Raw genomic sequence first — 21,270 nt, forward strand, 5'->3', positions numbered from 1 at the left:
TATTTCTATATGATGAACTCTGCATTATTAAGTGATAAGAAGAAGGTATTCTGATGTCCTGTAATCATTATGACGCTATAATTTGAGATACAATAAATAAAATCCGTTTTGTACAAAGTATCGGTATCGGATCAGTATCGTCGATACCACCCTGAATATTACTTGGTATCGGATCGGAAAGGAAATCAGTGGTATCGCACATCACTAATGATCACGTCCCCTGGTGGCTAGCAGCGGGATAACACGTCATTTCACAAAGGTCAAATCATCTCAAACTGTTTTGTTGAACCGCTGGTGTCTGTGAGTTCCCTGTACTCAAATGGCTTCCACTGTCACCAGATCTCGATGTAATAGAGCACCTTTGGGATGTGGTGGAGGGGGGAGATTTGCATCAACCAAATGTGCAGCAACTTTGTGATGTTATCATGTCAAAACAGACCAGAATCTCCGAGGACTGTTTCCTGCAACTTGTGGAATATGCCATGAAGAATTAAAGCCACGCTCTTGCTATCACTGGGTATGCTATCGCAACCAAGTAGAAGCAATAAAGCGCCTGATAAAGTAGCTGGTGAGTGTAGTTTCGGTATAAAAGTCCCTTTTATGACACCGGAAGAGTGACTCAGAAGAATGGCACCGCCCAAAAAGGTCATGGGTGAAACTGCAGTGGAGCTGCACACACAGCACACCTGCAGTTTCTAAGCTACGCCCACATACCTGAGAGAACCAGGAAGAAGGATTTTTCGAGGCTCGCCAAAACTTTGTTCCGTCAAAATCCTCTCCTTCCTCACCCTTCCTTTGTCCAGTTCAGCTTTTGGGATTACTCTGCTGCCTGCGGTCACATAAGGACAGGACACACGAAGTTTCACCTGGTAAGTAGGTCCGGCATTGTCCGCAGTGAGTATCGATTTGCTTTCACTGTGTTTGTGGCGCGCACTGCCATTTTACCCCATCTTTATCTGGTGCCTGTGTAAATTTAAGGTGGGGCTCCGACAGCTTAAGCAACTAATAACATTTTTTAGCTTGGTTCTTGAAGGCAGCAAGGTGTCATATTTTAATTTATTTGATAGTTTCTTCTTGTCAAAACGTCAGGTATGACCTACACTGTATTCGGGCCTGCGTGTAGCTGTCTCCTCTGCGTGTGTATTCATGCGCTTACTACTAGTTTCAGCGCACTAGAGGCACGCCTCAAGCCCCTTTAGGCAACTGTTGTTGTGATGTGGCGCAATCTAAATAAAATTGTGAAATTGAACAGGGGCTCGCACTGTGAGTGTTTCCTCGTGTTTAATGATTCTTATTTTTATTATTAGTTTATATCTTAACAGTTAACAAACATTCAAAAGCATCATTTCATTACATACATATAAAGCAGTATCATCTCAAATGATATACTTATAATAAAAAAGCAAGAGGAAAAAAACCTCTCGGATAAGTTTTTATTTACTGACATGCATTTCTGATAACTGTTGAGGTTCAAAGAACGAAGGGTGGAAGCTATAAACCATTTTAAACATGGGGTTGAATCATAGACTGTCGATAAAATATTGATATACCTAGAGTCGTATCACCCAGTGCCATTAGACTAGGAATGTGAGGTTTCGGTGTTACTGTTTTTAGCCACTGCTATGTGGAACCATGATCATATTTGGATGAGTTTGGAGTCCTAGCTTTGTTAACAGGCCGTCTCTATAAACTGTGCAAGTGAAACACGGAGATGTACACATGCTACTCCAAAGGACTTAATTTGTTAAAAGTTATAGTTAGCCGTGATTTTATTGTGGTAATTCCTTCAGAAATGTTCCAAAATGTACCACCAGCCTGAGGCTTATAATGCATCGCTTGCCTAAAACTGCCTGTTTGGGACACGTGCAAATAACAGGAGCCACACCGTATACGTTAAAACTGAAATAATAATATTAATAATAATCACCACACAGCTGTTATGAAAGTGCTAACTATTCATAGAGGTTCAGGATGTAAACATGCCGTTTACCCTGTAAAACTGTTAAATTTTAACAAGTGGCCGCTAGAAAAACAGCTGTTTTTGGCACTTCCACATTGGTTTCATTTTGTAGTTCTGAAGGCTGCTTCTTACCTTAAACTAACAGTTTAAGCTCTATGGATAAATTATTTTAGAATAAAACATAAAGATCGGGAATAGGGAGAATTAAAAAAAACAAAAAAAACATTAAACACTGTGTGTAAATGGTGATACAGCATGTGCACCCATAAAACAAATGGCATAGTTGCACTTTTATCATCTAGAAATCTTTGCATTTACATGTTTGTGGCCCTTATGTTGTGTAATGTTTTCAGACATAGTTCTTTTATTTTGCTTACAATTCAGTATCTAAAAGGAAGTAGCCATTAAATGATAGTGAATACAAATTTTCCATGTGGTGGTGTTTACCTGGAATTGTACACATACCTCCTGATACGTGTGTTCAAGTATAACGTTCAACCACTAAAATTACTTGTTCAGGATTGCAAGTAAATAACTGTAATTTGGCATCTTAATCAAAAAACGATCCTGTGTTTTATTTTTATTTTTCAGGGGTTTTTTTTGTAAAATGGTAAGTCTGAAAATTTGCAAATTACAATATTTGTATTATGCTGTTAAAAATATCATTTCAGTTAAAGAGTGTGCGCTTATCGGTGGATTAACCATTACTGAAACATAAACAATATTTTTGGTAATTACCAATACTGTTAATTTAGGACAGCTGTGGCATAAGCCTTACTTTGGGTGGTGTTCTCTCTAATATCTGTAGATCTGTGGTTTACAGTACTGTGCTTACTCACATTTCAACCTGTCTGTTGTGTCACATTAATTTTGTTCAAGCTAAATGTCTGAAAACCCAAAAGACTTTGTAAAAATAAAAGACCTGGACCAGTTTAATTTCACAGCTGGTACATCCCCAAAAGAGTTGAAATCTACATGGGACGTCTACAGTGTCATTTAGTTTCTTGGATCACGGTGCTCATGTCTCACTGCTATTGAACGGAAACACATCTAGCAGGGAGACCCAGCTTTTTATAGATAAACTGAAAAATGTTGTCTTTTTTCGCTCTCGTGTTGCTTTTTGACTCTTTAATTCATCTTCATGTCACTACATGCTTGCAGCTGATCCAGATTATACCTGTGGAGGGGATGTGCATACTGATTTTTTTTTTCCCCTTTCCCTTTCTGTCTGCACACTCTCATCCCAGATTTGTGAGTGGCATGTGTCCCTCCATCTGGCACTCACATGCATTGCATACGGACATTGCATAATGGCCCGGGCCTTAGTAATGCAGCACCCCAGCACTACTCGAGCATGTGAGGAAGTGACAAGGGGCAGAGAAACAAACTGCTTATGTAAAAGCATTAAGAAGACCAAGCAGCTCCAGCCGCATTTGTTCACCCTGTGGGAAGATGAGGGGGAAAAAACAGAACTCATTCTCATTAAAAAGTAGTAAAAAAAACATGCAGTTACAGAGGAATTAGCTGGAACCATGAATTACTCTCCCACTTTTTAAAAACTAAAGGGCGTGAGCTGCGTGTGTGGTGCAGTGTGCATTCTCAGGTTAATTCAGATGCGTTATAGATTGATAATATTTGACAGATAAAGAACTTGGTTTGAATTTTACTGCTGAAAAAATACATTTTGAAATAAATTTCAGTATATATTTCCTTTGTGGATATGGATACAGTTCCAAGGGATTATTTTAACTTGAACATCCATCCATGTTCTCATCCTGGTCTGAGTTGTGTGGGCATCAGTCTAAGCATGATCAGGCATTTCTTTCCCTAACACTACCCCCTTAGTCTTCCTTGAGGGTTACTGAGGAATTCCAAAGCCAGCTGAGAGATAATCTCTCCAGCCCGCCCTAGGTCTGCCTTCAGGGCTCCTCCAAATTAGACGTGCTTGAAATATCTTTCCCAGAATGCGTTCAGAGGCATCCTGGTGAGATGTCTGAACCACCTCAGCTGGCTTCTTTCCATGTGGAGGAGGAACAGCACTCCTCTGAACCCTAACCCTAACCCCCTAACCCTAGCCCCTGGAGCAGTTATTATCCCCTGCTCCAGGTCATAGCTGAGAACAGGAACGTATATGAACCAGGAAATGGACAGCTTCATCAAGGTCACAATGAATACATCCGATTAGAGTTTTCCACGTTTTCTATACAAATGCCAAACCCTAACTGACCAAATTCCCATATGTTTCAATTCAAAGCTTACAGGCTGTATATAAATACTTAGTGGTTTCTGGACTTCATATTTTAAAGTGACAGTATTAGTGTTTTGGCTGCTGCCATTTTGTTTTGTTGGAGCCCGAAGGACCGAGAGTGTGTGGGTGTCACTTTAAGTGATCAACCAAAGGCTAGCAGGCTTGGTTATTAGCCACAAATTAAACGGTTGTCACTCACACAAAATTCATATCTGCTCATTTTTGCAACTTCATTATGCTCCAAAAGGCACCAACAGCACAAACGCGGTGTAGACGCTCAATTTGGTGGAGGTGATGCTTGGCAGACAGCAGTTGGCTGTTATCCAGGCAGATGAGTTATTTAAAAAACAAACAAACACACACACACACACACACACACACACACACAAAAAAAACTGTCTTACCTGGCTGTAAAGTTGGACATTTTAACATGGGGGGTTGACTTGCTTTAAACAGCTGCTAGAGGAACTGGACTTTTTGGCACTTCCACCTTTTATTATCAGGTTACAGTTAGCACGGAGCTCCTCAAATCATCCATCATTTGTTTATTTAAACTGTTAAACTTTGATTTCACAGGCTTTATTTCACAAACTGTTACCTGCAGTATTTTCAGCACCATTGTGCTGGTAGGTATCTGGCCAAAAAATAGTTTGCTACATAACTCGCTTTCTAACCAGTCATCATTGTCCATGTGCCAGGTGTTCACAGGTGTGATTGCTTGTTTAGTTTTTTCACGTTTGCACATGTGTTAGTCATAAGTACGCACACACATTCTTCAGTGTGGATTGGATCAGTGTTCCCCGTGAGATTACTGTAAAGTGTTGGATTATGATAAAAACGACTGTCACTCTGCTCTGTAAATTTTGCCCTCGGTCCAGCCACTGCTCTTAATCTGTGGCTCATCAGACAAAAACAGACATACAGGGTGAACTCAAAGAAACCCCTCTCCTCATTTTTTTCCCCTCCTCTCCCCGCATGTTGCCGTTATCCAGTGTTTTTAAAAATAGTCTTGCTATTTCTGTGTCTCCCCTGCTGCGCTCCTGGCATTTTTTGCTCCCCCCTCTTGGAGTGCTGAGGGATTTTTCCTGCTCAGTGAAATCTGCAGCAGCTCTCATGGCAGGACCATCCAGAGCCGTAATCCAGACATACAAGCAGCTTGAATATAAATTCTGTCAAGAGTTTGCATTGGCTGGCAGCTCATCAAGAGGTCACAAAGATTTATTTATTTATTTCAAACCTCTCAGGACATGGCAGCCTGCTGTCATCTGGTGACTCGGGGATGGCAAGATACATTTAATCTGCGTGCGTGCCGAGGGTTTATATCAAAGTGGGAGGGAGGAGAGGGATGCATGCAGGGAAGAGTTGGGGATGGATTATTGAAGTTTACTAATGGGACTGAATGGTTGCAAAACCATTGTTAAACAATTATTAATCCACAAATTCAGAATACTGAGGATGAAATCACATTTTTGAGAAGTGAGTTGCAGACTGCAAGTCAAGGCATTATCTGACTCTCAGGTCCTGTCTTGCACCTTTCGCCTTGTGAAAGTCTGTCACTTTGGTTTGTGGAAACTTGTTGTGCAGCCAGCCAATCACAAAAGAAAAATCAACTGGGTCAGATGAAGGTGTGAATTTGGGCTTGAAAGAGACACACACACACACACACACACACACACACACACACACACAGAAGCCAGATACATTTGGCTTCTCCAGTGAAACATGGGTGTGAAAACGTGCTGTGGCATCACATCTGTTCTTGTGCAAATCTTGAACTGCAGACTGACTGCAGCTTAAAGTTGTCTGGTCATTGCTTTGTCATTAATAATCTTCGTCCATTAGAGGTTAGCTCTGGTATTGAGGGGTGTGTCATCATGTGATTTGTTTTTTTCTTTTTTTTTTCAAAGTAGATGGATCTGTCTGGGTGTAAATGGTGAGAAAACTAAGCCTGGATGGGGGGATTATAGGAGAAGGGGGCGGGGAGCATGCATGATCTGTCAAGGCTTAGTACCACAATTATCCCAGCGGCTGCAGCAGCAGTCACAGCAGCGGCGGCGGCGGTGGTGGCAGAAGCTGCATTTTCATTAGTGTAATGTCCAGAGAAGCTCGAGAATTATGTAAGAGTGACGTGTTGTTATCCCCTCTCGGCCAGCCCACCTCCTGGCAGGAACGTGGCTGTTTGTTTTCCTTTCATCCTCGTTCGCTTGGAAAAGCCAAAAGGACATCTGTGGGAGTCAGCGGTTGAGGACAGGACCCTTAGTGGTCACGCCGCGGGAACCGCGCAGCACTGGACGCTCAATCTGTGGCTCAGTCTCCTGGAGAAAGTGATGCACTGAGGCGCAAGAACAGACAAGTTTGATGATGCCAAAGGAGATGAGTAGACACTCATCACTTCAGGTTGGGATCAGGGAGTGTAGCAGCAGTTAGTGATGAGGTCCATGGGATGTTCATAAAGGAGAGTTAGAAGATGAAGTTTAAGAAGTTCATCACGATCATGCAGGCAGCGATGGGGATTGTACCCTTAAACAAACGGGAGCTGCTGCCACCAGGCAGGAAACTGTGGAGACCCCCAGGGTGAGTTTGATTACTGTACCGTACCGGTACTTGTATTGGATGTTTCCTTCTAGAAGATGGATTTTTATATCCTGCTGTTGCAGTTCAGTGGGGGAATCAAAAGATTTCTGAAGAAAAAACAGTTTGGTGGTCATGCAGATAATTCTATTGTTAGTAGTTTCCCAAGCAAGAAGGAAGGGGAAGGTATTTTATTTCATTCACACAGCACAGAAACTGTGTTTCAGTTACTCACCATAATCCTTAAAGGCAGAAATCTGTGAGGCAAATATATCAACATTGTGACCATCTGGGCCACTAGCTGCCACGAGGAAGGGGGAGGAATCAGACAGGTGGATTGTAAACACAATGCATGACACATTCTTCTCACTACAGAGAGACACAGTGATGTAATGTGGAAAGTAATTTTCTTTTAAAGAAAGACCCGTGTTTGTGTTGTGTCCTGCATTTGGCAGGAAATGTTTTCTTTTTAAAACTTTGTTTAAAATCATTGTTATGTAGTCTTTTTTTTTTAATTTTTCAATAATTACTTATGTACCAATCAACAAATTGCTTCAGTTTAGTATTTGCTTTATTTACCAGCCTCAGTAATTATTGCAATACACTATTCTTCCAAGTTAAACTCACACACCTCGACTCGAGCAGCGACCCATAACAAAGGGAGTCAGGAGTAACAATTGCACATTATCGCCCAACCCTAATGTGGAACCCCGCCCAGGCTACAACTATTGTAGCAGCATTTTCAGCCTCTTTCCTTTTACACTTCAAAGAATTTCTTATCGTTTGTATCGTGACAGCCAAATTGTCACCACTGTCTCCAAACAGTTTAAAGTTGATTAAAGTTTCAAAGTAGAAAGCTCCTCATCCTCTGTCTTTGTAGCTTTTTCTCCTGCATTTGTATTGATACATTTCAGTTTGTCATGCTGAGCGACTAACTTGCTTTATTACCTCATTGAGCCATGGCTAAACAGGATTTTGCTACCCCATTGGTTTGACCATTGGTTTGAAGTAGCAATTTTATTCAATAACTTTCCCGGGGATCTTGTAATACAACGAACTGACTTGAATGGTCATTGGTTGATTGCTGTAATGAGAGTTGAAAGTTTGTTTTTCATTTTAGTCAACGTTTATGGATATAACAATGAAAGTCAGAATAAAATTATGTTAGAAGATATAACTTCAAATATTTTTGAACTTAAAGGTCGATACCCTACAGAATACATTTTAATGGGTGGTGATTGGAATATGACTCCTGATGAATGGACTGATAGATGGCCCTCAAGGACAGGTAGACCACAAAAAATAACCTAATTATAGAATTTTTGATTAATAACAACTTGACAGATATTTGGAGAGTAAGAAATCCAGAAATTAAGAGCTTTTCCTGGTTTAAACCAAATGGAGCTTGTAAATCTAGAATAGACTATTGGCTAGGAAGTGACATCATTCTTAGCCACACTGTAAAAGTTGCAATGTCAAATGCACCTCTATCTGATCATTGCTTTATTGAACTGTGCTTAGAATCGGAAATTAGACAATCAAATAAAATAACTTATTGGAAGTTCAATGCCAAACTTTTACAAAATGAAGACTACTGCAACATAGTCAAAAAAATTATAAAAGATATTATGGCTGATCATCTAATTGTAGGATATATCAATAAATGGGAATTCATTAAATTCAAAATTAGAGAATTTAGTATTCAATTCAGTAAAAACATAAGTCAAAAGCAAAGAGAATATGAATGTAAATTATTCCAAGAAATTACTTATTGCTGTAGTAAAGATGATCTAAATACCCAAGAAAGGAGTAAACTTATGGAGTTGCAAACTAAATTAGATCAGCTCTACCTAAATAAAGCAGAAGGAGCTTTTGTGCGTTCACGGGCCAAGTGGATTGAGGAGGGGGAAAGAAATTCTTCATATTTTTTTAATTTAGAAAAGAGCAGACAGAAAAGAAATTTTATATCTTCTCTGTTAATTGATGGCATTGAATGTGACGACCCTAAAATTTTGGAGAATGAAACTTATACATTCTATTCCAATTTATACTCCTCACAGTTCTCCCAAGCAGATTGTGATGTCTTTTTTGATCAAATAGATAATCTGATCCCTAAAATTGATGAATCATTTAAGGAATTATGTGAATCTGACTTCAGAATTGAAGAATTAGATGCATCTGTTAAGAAAATGGCACTTAATAAATCCCCTGGTCCAGATGGGCTGACAGTTAATTTCTTCCAATTTTTTTGGGAAGACTTACGGGAAATTTTATTCAAAGCTATACTGGCCAGTATTGAAAAGGGAGAATTGATGTCTAGCATGAAACAAGGATTAATTACATTAATTCCTAAACCAAACAAAGATAAACGACAATTGGATAACTTAAGGCCCATAACTTTATTAAATACAGATTATAAAATTTTCTCTAGCTCAGTTGCAACAAGGCTCAAACAAGGGGTTTCAAGTATAATTAGTGAGACACAATCAGGGTTTTTGAAAGACAGGAACATTCATAATAATATCAGATTGGTTTTAGACTTACTGGACTACAATGATCTGATTAGTGATGACAGTTTTATTCTTTTCTTGGACTTTTATAAAGCTTTCGATTCAGTAGAACATCCTTTTATTTTAGAAACACTAACTCGATTTGGATTTGGGGATAAATTTAGGAAGATAATAGATATACTGTATAATGATATAAATAGCTCTGTGTCATTAGGCTATGGCACTGGTAAAAGATTTGGCGTCAAAAGAGGAATTAGGCAAGGGTGTGGAAGCTCTCCGTTCTTGTTCATAATGGTTGTGGAGATGCTCGCAATTCTAATTAAAAACAGCAGCGTTGCCGGAATTGAGATTATGGACAATTCTTTAATAATTAGTCAACTTGCGGATGACACTACTCTTTTCTTAAAAAATGAACATCAGATTCCCCTGGTAAAACAAATAATCACTACATTCTCAAAAGCTTCAGGCTTAAAGTTAAATTTAAATAAATGTGAATTATTGGCATTAAAGGAGTGTAATTCACAATTACTGTACGATATAAAGGTGAAGAGGGAGGTAAAATATTTGGGCATCACAATTTCAAAAGATCACAAAGTCTTAGAAAAAGTAAATATTTTAGATAATGTTGACAAATGTAAGACAATCCTAAATAAGTGGTTACAAAGAGACATCACAATTTTTGGAAGAATATTATTAACCAAAATGGATAGTTTATCTAGATTTATATATCCAGCTTACTCTCTATCAATATCGAATAAAGTTATTAAAACAATTAATAGCTTGAATTTTAATTTTATTTGGAGGAATAAGTGCCATTATATATCTAAAGATGATTTGGTTAAACCATACATTGAAGGCGGTGGAAACGCAATTGATTTTGACATAATGAATGGTGTTTTGAAACTTAAATGGTTAAAATCCTTCCTAAATAATCCACACTCCATTTGGTTTTTTATACCAAGTAAGGTCTTTAACACACTAGGGGGTATCGACTTTCTCCTAAAGTGTGACTTTGAAATTACTAAGCTACCTGCTAAACTCTCTGAATTCCATAAACAGGTCCTTCTTTATTGGAAAATGTTATTTAAACATAATTTCACTCCACATAATAGCCCAATTTGGAACAATAGATATATACTGATGAACAGAAAATCTATTTTTATTCAAGATTGGTTATCAAAAGGTGTTTGGGCAATTGCCCATTTTGTAGATGAGGAAGGACATGTTCTAGGACATCAAGATTTTTGCCAAAAGTTTAATATCCAATGTTCTAAAAGTAAATTTAATCGGGTTATAAAATCCATTCCATTGTCACTTAAAAACATAGTTGTAAATGATATAATATATTCTGACATCTCCCCCAAGTTAAGGCAATTATATATAGATGGTATTCAGTTTTGTGATGTTAAATGCAATAATAAGTTTCTTAGATCTTCATTAGGGAGTCTTTATTCTCCAAATTTACTTAGACGTAATTACATATTAAAAGATTTCCAAAGGGAAGAAATTGAAAAAATAAGAACTGATTATATCACCTTCCCTATCCCTCCTAAAGGGAAAGAAGTCCAATTTAAAATCTTGAATAAAATTTACCCGACAAATAGACTCCTTAGTGATAGATTCAAAATAGAAACGGGTAATTGTGTATTTTGTGAAACAGAAGAGGAGGATTTGGACCATCTATTCTTTTTGTGCAATTTTATACAAATATTTTGGTTGGATTTTCATACCTGGCTTTATTCCAGTGGGATTCAAATTACCCCATTTACCTTAAATATGATAATGTTTGGAGTGTTTTTGAAAGAAAAGAAAGCTAATTATGGTGTTAATGTGTTATTAATCTTGTGTAAGTATTTTATACATAAATGTCGCTTTTTTAAGATTAAACCAACACTGGCTCACTGGAAAAACGACCTAAACCTGTTGGTTAAATCTTTGACTTTAGTTAAAAAGAAAAAGGCTGATTTTTTTGTTTCCTTTGTAGAAGATTTTGATTTAGTGAGTTAATAATCTGTTAATTTATGTGACCCCATCTTTATATTTTATTTTCACTATATATGAAAGTTGCTAATATGTAAGAAATGTTTATTCTCTGAATCTGTAATATATGGTGCATTTTGTTTGTATGTTTATATTACTAATAAAAAAAAAAAAAAAACTACCATATCCCAGAATTCATAGCGCGGCCCAGCCAAACTCCAGTTTCCAGCAATGGCGGCCGCTACTAAGTTTTAAAATTACTCATACTAATCTTTCTGGGTCACAAAATAAACTTTTAACATATTTTCAGGCGAGAAAGTAGTTGTGTAAACATCAAATATCTGCTCGGTTTATCAAGATATCCCATATTTGCAAAAGTGCTTCGACGTTTTCAGAGGCGTCTGCTACCCACCAGCTCGACAGCTAGCCGGGAGCTCGAGGGTTACTGATGCGGCCGAGAACGGCACAACTCCCGGCACATCATTTTCAGATCACCGCGGAGTTTCGCTGCTCGGGTTAAACGTAATATATAAGTCACTTAGACAACCTAAAAATGTTATTGTTGGGCTTTTTTCAGTGTTTTGTTTGTTCGTGAGTAAATCGGTTTGGCTGAGATTAAAGTTATTAGATTAGATAAAATAAAACTTTATTAATCCCCCGGGTGGGTTCCTCCTTGGTTTTCACACAGCTGACTAAACGTCAAACAGAAAACTTATTAAACAGAAGTATGAGACAGTCGAGAATTTACACCAGTGTCTGGTTATATTTTAGATAGCAAGAAGCAGACGGCCGAGTTTATTAAACTCCACCGAGACAGCGGTGACGCTAATCAGAACTAGCCTTCTGATTAGCTAATCAGAAGGCTAGACCGTCCAATTTCACGCCTTTAAATTTTAAAGGCGTGTTTGTGTGTGTGTTTATACAATTGCTATTATGTTTGCACTTTATGTGTAATGTTACTGACTGCAGAGATCAGTAAGATGTGTGTATTTTTTATTTATTAGTTTTATTTATTTAATATTATTTTTTAATTGAATGACTGTCTAGTAGTTCACAGATGTCGAAAAACTGAGTGTGGTAAAGCCACTGATTTTTTTTTTATGTATATTTCTGCAATCTGCACATTGTACTGACTTTCATTTTAATGTTTACACCAGGGTTCCTTGTCAGCACTTTATGCTCAGATGTTTGTAAGCTAAAAATAAACTATTGTGTATGTTCAAATATACTGTTGTGATTGAAGAAGTTAAATAAAAATGTCAGTCATCAATTCATGCATCACCTCATGTCATCATAACAGAGGTCTGTCTTCCAGGAAAGAACAGTTTAAAATTAATGTAATATAGTATTGGCCATACTATATGATGTATTGCTTGTCTTTGTTTAATAATACAGAAGACAAAGACCTTAAAAAATAATCGCATATCGCATCGCAATCGCAATATTGGGGCAAAAAAATCGCAATTAGATTATTTTCCATAATCGTTCAGCCCTAGTCACAAGTGCTGCTGAAGTTTGCTTTGTTTCCTTTGTGTTTCCTTTGTGTGCTACGCAATAAAAGCCATGTTAGGTTTTACTGGTTGAAATCTTTAATATTAATATGCAGCAATTACTTGGAAGCAAGCCGGCAAGCAGTAATCATTTACAGGAACGAGTCACAAAGTCCCACACAGAAGACAAACCAAAAGGAAAACAAAAAACAGAAGAGGGCGGGCGATCAACAGAACAAATGCTTCCTTTTTTATCAGTTTTTGGAGCATGTGGAAGCAACATGAAAATGCATTATAAATTTGGATCATTACAGAATGCAAGTAAATGCAAACTGTTGATTGAGCTGTAATTTGAAAAGAAAAAACAAAACAAATTGAAGAGGTGACTTTGATTCTTTTCCCCAAATGAAATCATTCATGGAGAATGGAGGAGTTGTTTTGAATGGATATAGCAAATAGGATATGTTTTTGGAGCGTGGCTCATACTAGGGATTAAAATGGTTTGGCTTTCTGTTTTACATTACCCTCTGAGTATCCTGCTTTTAGTAGTAACATAATTATAAATGCCAGGATAAATATCCATGAGCTTGTAGGAAATGAGGTACTAAAATATCTAAATGCCCTTTTAATGTAGTCGCTCATAGAGTAATGAAGTCTGCGCAGAGCGGACTTCGGTAAGAAGTCAGTGGAGACACCACCAGTGTTTTTATCCCCAGGCACGCTTCAGGTCTTCCTGGAAATACTGAGCCCCTCCTTTTGCATTCACAGAGTGTGGTTTTTTTGGGTTTCTTTGAAAGTGTAACAGTTAAGGTTTGGTCACACAGAGGAAATCTGGTTTCTTCCCTCTCTGTACGTGATATCTGACTTTATCCACTCAGATCATCTCAGTGTGTTTGACACAATGCCATGAAGCTGGGGATGGGTGTTGACCATATGTTTGGACATGCTGCTTGTGATCAATGGCAGAGATGCTTAAAATGAGACTTGAGATGAGTTTGATAATAGTCTGTTATCTGTGTCAGTCTGGTCTTCTGGTGAGTCTGGTTTAACTGTGTCATGCACCAATGAGAAACATGTGGCTAATTCTATTAAAGTATCCATCATACTATATACTCTATATCATTTTGATTTGCTTTTGATTGCCCTTAAACATTTTTTAAGATAATTTTTAATCTTGCCATATTAGGATCTGCATAAAGCCCCACCCACCTGTTCTTCAAACGAGGGGCAGCCAATCAAAAGAAGGATGGCTTAACAGGAGAAGGAGAATGAGGGAGAAGGTGGATTACGTCCAAATGTCAGAAAAATATAGATTATTTTCAACTAAAGTCATGCAAAACTACGAGTCGAGCCCAAGAAGAGTTTTTCCTCCATAATTTGTTTTAAAGTCTCTTATTTAATGTTTCCTGCAAACTGTGTAAAATGCTATAAATGAACATGTCTAGGAAATGTGTAAAGCAATTACATAACTCAGGAATGTTTAGAGAGCCTTATTCTTTTTATGCTGTATAAAAATAGATCTCTCCGCCTGGTGCAAAGCATCTCTTGACACCTCACTTGGACAACATGATTTTCTGAGTCATGCCCATTTAAATATTTCAGACTATTCAACAAATTGCTATGTTTTAAGGTCAAAGCATCCTCTAAAGAAATAAATCTACTCCTCTTGCTGCCCTTTAGACAAAGTGCTATACAGTGAAAGTTTTAAATAATCCCTTTTCATTATGGTAACACTGCTGGTTATGATGTAATATTGTGTTTCTCTTATGTGCTCAGGGATCAGCCTGGCTCTGACCAGACCAGCACTGACCTCCTCAAGTGCAGCAGAAAGTTCTGCTGGTCCAGAGAAGCCCAGTACTTGTATCTTCGCCGCCTGTCTTCACGCAGTTTCTCGGCTATTATGATGGTACGTCTTTTACATAAACGTCCACACTGTATCTGATTTGGCCTCGAGTTATGTGATATTTTTTTGTTTTCCTTTCTTCACTAACACTACCTTGTGGATTGTGCCTTGTACCTGGTACTTTTTTGGTATCGAATGCAATAGATTGAGTCTTCAGTGAGCTAAGCCAAGAAAAAAAGGCGAGGACCGTCAGTCGGCCATCACGTGTGACAATCGTGGCGTACAACATTAAAACTAACATTTTTAAATGACTTTGCTAGGACTGGTTCAGATACTCGACTGTTTGAGCCTAAACTCTACCCAGTGTCCAGTCTCTTACTGAACTGAGTACACAGTTCTGAGCTTTATTTTGCTTTAGTTTCAGTTTGGTTTATTCACAAATCAATCAAAATATACATTCCAACATGATAGTCTATATGAGATGGTTATTTGTGAAATGGTGCTTCCTAAAAGCTAACCTCAACTTATAAATAGGGGCCAAAACATCAGATAATATACAGCAAATGCGTATAGAATTACCAATGTACTGTAACTAACCTAGTCACTAAAGTATCCTAAGGTAACCTTAAAGATCCTAACATATAACTAACACTGTTACACTAACCATCCATTAATACACTAACACACCAATACCTCTAGCTAGTTTCACATAAAAATAAGTGTGAATCTCAGGTAGAAAGCCAACCAGAGTTTAAAATCTTTCCCTTCAAATCTTGGTGTTTTTGTTTTCTCGTATTATATGTGTGAGAAGGATGAAATATTGGATAAGCTCACAAAGTCTTTTGTTAAATGTAAATACTACTCTATACATAGCACAGTCATTGTGAAATATGTTATATTCTTTTAAATTTAGAGGTTTGTAACCAAGAAAAAGGGGATCAGAAGGAGCATCCAGATTGGACCATAATATTTGAAGTCTTTTATTTGAAGTGTGTGTGTTATTTGATATGGGAAGGATAAGTATTGCACCATATAACAGTAACTTAAGTGAGGCTCTAATAACGATCGGTGTAAGTAGTTCGCTAATATCAACATAGGTAATTTTTTCATTAACTCATCAATATGCCTCTTAAAATTTAGAAGTTCATCAACATGAACCCCCCAGAATTTAGTAAGTATAACCCTTTCGATCATTAACATTTTTCTGATTTTTGTTTGAGTGAAATAATTTAATATCAACCGCTGCAAGACAAACTTGTTGTTGAAGTTAAAATTTGATATAGAGGTCCTCCCAGGCTTCAGACATCCCTCCCATTCACAACTGAAATCACCACACTGTAGTTTACTGTACTTTAAACATCTAGCAGTGAATCTAGTGGCTTTTCAATTAGCCGTTGTGCCGTCAGTGAGATCTCAGCCTCAGTTCTCTCTGCACCTACTCAATGTTAGTGACAGGAAAGAGCGAACAACAGCACTGATGACTAAGCCATTTGCATATGTGCGGTGTTGTTTGATGGTTTGTTTCCCAGGTGGTGTGTGTGTGTTTGTGTGTGTGTGGAAAAAGGAGCTTTTGCACTGAAAGCTCATTTTGCATGTTAGCATAAAAGAAATCACAGTACAATCATTGTCTTTAATTTTATGGAGATTTTAAAGATAATAAATCAGACGCTAGTTATTTTCCAACCATGTTAAATTCCCCACAAAAGCATCAAAGTAAAGCTGATACTGCTGTGTTCGTGTTCATTTTTGTGGTATTAAAAGCTTTGGGGAAAACAAAGATTCAGTCATTTGTTTGCAGAGCTTTCTACAATGACCACAGTCACCACCTCTTGTTTTCTTGTGAAGGCTGTGTGGTGCCCTGTGCGAGAAGGAGGCGAACACAACAGGCGGAAACCGAGTGAGGAGTTTGTTTTGTAGGGAGGGGTTCAGATTGGAGCTGCTGCTGTTTCTCAGCTCTGAGAATAGCCAGCTGAGGTTTGAGTCTGCACTGATGCTTACTAACCTTGCTCTGTGAAGGTGCAGTGCTTGTGTTGGGCTGCACGCACTTGTGAATGGTGGAAATCCATGTGTTTGTGTATGACTAGGAAAGATTTGACTGTAAATGTTATTGAAAAGCACATTGTAATGCATTATTCTTCCCTTTTTTTTGTATTGTCAGTCGGGCAACATGGACGCAGGTTTGTGACTGCAATAACTCGAGAAGAAAGTGATTTTCAAATTCATACCATAGTTGCATCTGCTTAAAAATCCCGAACATGTATGAATCTCAGTGACCTCAACCTTTAAGGTCAAGGTCAGAGGTCAAGTTTTCCAAGACTCTTTATCATTTCTGAAATGTACTACCGCATTTTTCAATTAGCGGTGGACATGATCTTTTACTTGATAGTGACATAAAATGCATCAAGATGATGTTAGAGGTTGTTTTTTTTTTCAGCATCAGAGGACCTCCCACAGCTTCCTGCTGTATTTCCCTCTAACAGTTTGTTAGGAGATCCCTGAAAACGATGTGTTTACCTGGTATGCTTGTCTATGGTGCTAGGCCAAAGTCATGTAGATCCAGTGCAGAGCAATGGAAGGCAATCAAGCAGCCCTCGTCCCGTGGCATACTATGAAGGCCACATGTTTGTTGTGTAGATGCAGCCTGTTGCCTTTGGGTGTTCACCTCTGGACCTTAATTAAGAGACCCTCCAGGAGCCACAAGGGTGACTCATCACAGAGTGAGGAGGTATGAAATTGAGCCTGTGTCTCTCAGGTGGCTTGTTAACGCCTTGACAGATCGCTGGAAGAGCTAGAGGTGATGGCATGTCAGAGGGAGGTCTTTGCAGCTCTGCTCAGGCTGCTGCCTCTGTGATCACGACCTGGATAAGGAGCATAAGTGAATTCGTGGATATCCTCTGTTGTTCCTGTGTTTGTAGTGTGATCACGTGGATGTTTCTTCAGTTCTGTGTGACATTGCTATCAGTGAGAGTCCAGCAAACTTTGAGGAGGTAGAGGGAAAACGCCAGCTACCAAAAACAAGCCAAGCTGAGATGAGACACATGAAAGTATGATTTTTACTTGAATTGGTTCAGTGGAAATGATGTAATTCAGGTAACTACAATTTTTTTTTTTCTTAGTAATGTTTTAATTAAATTCATGGTATTTGTAGAAGTGATTTTGCTTGTTAGCTGGAGCTTATCTAAGCTAAGAAAATGTGTCAAATCCTTGCATTTTAATGATTTCCTTGTGTTGAGTGTAATGCTTTCAGGGCTTGTCTGTGCACACATGGAGCGCACTGAGTGTCCTTTTTCTTGGCTGTTTGTTTTTGTCAAGCAAGGTTTGATGGGTTTTGTGGTTAACGTCACTCGGGTGATTGTGTGAAACTCTGCTGTTGAAAATTTAATGATTTTTCAGTCTTACGAAACTCTTGCGTAATCCCATCAGTGATCTGAAAAATGCAGGCATGTCCTTTTTTTTCCTCTATTTGTGCAAAAATGATTTGTAAGCTGTGACTGAGACTGCTTCTGCTCTGACACATTGACGACTTGAAGATAAAGTTCAGTGACTCAGTCTTTCCCAGGCTGCTTCCTCCCCGTTTCCTTATTTGAATATAACTACACTGTTGTGACCCCTCCTGAATCCAGAATGATGATTAACCAGGGAGACATGTCACGTCCCAGAAGCTTCATTGTTTTAATGACTTGCTCCCACAAATTATTCAGGGCAGTGAAGCTGTTTTGCATTTGGATGGCCTATTTTAAGATCAGTTTGGCATCTCTTAGTTGGAGTGGAATGTGTTGATTTATTTGGGTTGACCTTAATTTCTCTGAAATTGTATTGTCATTATTTAATTCACTGCCCTAAAAAAAGTGTGGATAAAGTGCTGTGTTCTTCAGAAGCAGAAATTTGTAAAAATGGTGGATATTAAAGGGATGGATCAGGTTGTATAAAGGATTTTGGACATTTTCAGAGTCAGCTGGCGTGTTCTTATCTGATTCTTCTGTGATAAAATACCAGATGAGGGCGGCTTCGTACACACAGTAAATTGTGCACACAGAGATGAAAGGGGGGGGAAAAACAAGGGGTCATTGTGGGACATCTGCATGTGGTCATCTTGACCTTTTGTATAAGCTTCTCATAATAGGAGCTTTGAGTTTTTCACATAGTATTATATGGGTGACAAATAAAGGAAAACCAACATTAAGAGTCATTTTAAGGTGTTGAGCCATCCAAGTGCCACCAAAATGGCTTCAGTGCCCCTTGGATTTGATTCTCCTAGACTCTGTAACTTCACTGTTGAAGCAGAGCACCGTCATTTTGTGTTTTTGATCATGGCGATGTCTGTCATATTTATTTAAGAAAAGGTGGTTTGATTAGATTGAGATCTGGTAGGCGTGTAGGCCATTCCAAGATATGAGCCTCTTGATTGTCACCCAGGAAGACGCTGCTCTCATTGGTTAAAAATATATTTGCCTGTTAGTAGATGAGTGGAATCAAACAATGCCAATTTCCACCGGTGGAAGCGCATCCAAAGCCAACTATTTCTTGCTGCGTGCATCATTTGAGAGAGGAAAATAGTCTGATCTCTTTATTCCATGACCTAAAAAAAAAAAAAGAAGTTATATTTCAGATGCAAGGACAGATCACAACTGTAGTGGAAGATCCTTTCCTATTACAACAATAGAAGGAATCAGAAGACCACTAACAGGAAGGTCAGTAGCTCAGTCCTCAGGTCTTCCGGTCCACATATTGAAGGATCCTTGGGCAAGCTACTGAAACCCAAGTAACTCCCAACACATCCGTCTGTATATGAGTGAGTGTGCTCTAGAGTACTACTGTATGAATTTGGGCATGTCAGCTTGTATTAAAAAGCCCTTTAAGTGGTCCATTTGACTAGAAAACCTCAATATAAATGTTTGTTCAGTTGAACAGACTAGGCAAGACAAAATATGTCAAATGTCCCGTTAAAGAATAAAGTTTTTTTTTTTAAGTTAAAAAATATGTGTTTGAAAAGTTCTGGGAAACATTTTTGAAGTTGTAGAGGTTGAATGTAATGTAAAGTCAATCTGTAATGTCGCAAATACACATTTAGATGTAGAGATGTAGATATTAAGTTAGGGGAAATTTGATATTAACAGACAGCAAACACCAATGTAAGGTAATACTCAACAAATGACTGCATTCTGCCTAAATGAACAAACTATACTTTTTCCTGTCAAACCTGTTAGTAGATATTTAGGAGCTTAAATATATGTGTCGTTTGGGGGAGGGGTGTTGGATTTACTCACAAGAGTTATTATTATTTACACACCCTGAATAAACGTTGTTGTTGTTGTTTTTTTTGCATTGAAAGCAGTTGGAATAAAATATTTCAGTTATCCTAAAATGGACGCGTCGACAGTTTGGTTAATGTCTATAATATTCCTCACTTAGTTTAATTAAGGCTGTTGTTGTGCTGTCTGGCTGGAAGCCTCACAGCAGGCTGCCTAAAAATCAATGGGAATTTTGGACGCGTCCATCTCAACGATCTAAGGGTGGTCGTAAGCCACCTTTATTTCTCTATCTGCTGTGTTATCAGCGGTTTGTAATTACACATATTATTGGAATATCAGTATTAGTTTCATTAAAGTTAAGTTTCTAAACTGTTGTTCGAGTTGGTCTTTATTTATCTAAATTAGTTTGGACCTAACCCCACCCCTCCCGGGGGGTCCTACTTGGTACAATCTGAACCAAGCTAGGAGCTGTCGGCGCTAATTTTTTACTCTGGATTCACGAAGTCTGTGTGTTTTGTGAGTGAAGTGGTTCACTTAGAGTGAAACATTCGGGACTTTTACTTTTTCAAGCTTCTAATTTTTTTTAAAATTCTTCACAACTTGTGGCAGATGTGCCACCGGAAACGCCTAACTAGTCGTAGTTTGGTTTGAATCCTCGGTACCACTCTCGGACAGTTCAAAGTGCGTGATGCCAGTAAACGGAGGGGGGCTGCTCTCTCTGAGCAGATACGCTACTCAGTATTTAACAGTAAGTCCTTTTGTACGCCTACAGTCAGTACTGACGAATACAAATGTAGTGTAATGTAGCATTATTAGATAACTTTAGCCATATGGATGTGCTGTGTGTGTGTTTGCGTGTGTCTCTCTCTGTGTATGTGTGTGAATATCCTTGAGGAAAAGTCGGGAGTTTCCATGAATCCCTGCTGAAGCCTGTTGCACCTGCTGTTACTGCTACCAGCTACACGAACGGCTTAGTTAGCTAACTTTTAACTTTAAACACATCTGTTGTCTTAAGATTAGTTTTGACTTCTGATCCAATCCGCAGTTTTTGTTTAGTCGACCGATTGGTACATTTTACAGCGGATTTAACGTTTTTGGACTTATTTATCTTGTGGTTATTTGAAAATCCACTTTCTCGGGAAACGGCAGTGTTGTGGTCCCCCTGCATTACAAACTAAAGCCTTCAAACTCAATGTAGTTGTTGTTTTTCTACACTAAATTAAATATACTTATGCAGGAGTTGTTTTTCTGGCACACGATGTAATGCAGGTATACGGCCAGGAGGGGGTAGACTTGCACTGCCTTTTCTTATCAGCAGCACATAAACACAGGAAGTGGCTGGGTCATTTTGTCATTTCCTGATAATGTTCCTTTGATTTCAAGGAAAGATGGGAAGTAATTGGGACAAGAGAAGCA

The 21,270-nt window shown here is 38.4% G+C and overlaps 1 protein-coding gene across 4 annotated transcripts in view; it reads left to right on the forward strand.

Moving 5' to 3' along the window:
- Positions 1–685: 685 nt before the first annotated feature.
- tjp2a (tight junction protein 2a (zona occludens 2)) overlaps positions 686–21,270 on the forward strand; it is a 49,135-nt gene continuing 28,550 nt past the window's right edge. Inside the window, exons 1-2 of one of the 4 annotated variants that reach the window (XM_085413475.1) lie at positions 686–869; positions 14,536–14,665. In XM_085413475.1, coding sequence (XP_085269601.1) covers positions 14,660–14,665 — 6 coding nt within the window. In that variant the 5' untranslated portion in view covers positions 686–869; positions 14,536–14,659. Of the gene's footprint in view, positions 870–6,243; positions 6,783–14,535; positions 14,666–17,585; positions 17,693–20,297; positions 20,603–21,270 lie in introns of those variants that run through there. The other 3 variants (XM_085413473.1, XM_085413476.1, XM_085413474.1) reach the window with 3 other exon arrangements.

Source organism: Rhamphochromis longiceps, linkage group LG7, assembly GCF_057381845.1.
Source record: "Rhamphochromis longiceps isolate RC_006_pf linkage group LG7, R_longiceps_female_GT1.1, whole genome shotgun sequence".
Classification (NCBI taxonomy): domain Eukaryota; kingdom Metazoa; phylum Chordata; class Actinopteri; order Cichliformes; family Cichlidae; genus Rhamphochromis; species Rhamphochromis longiceps.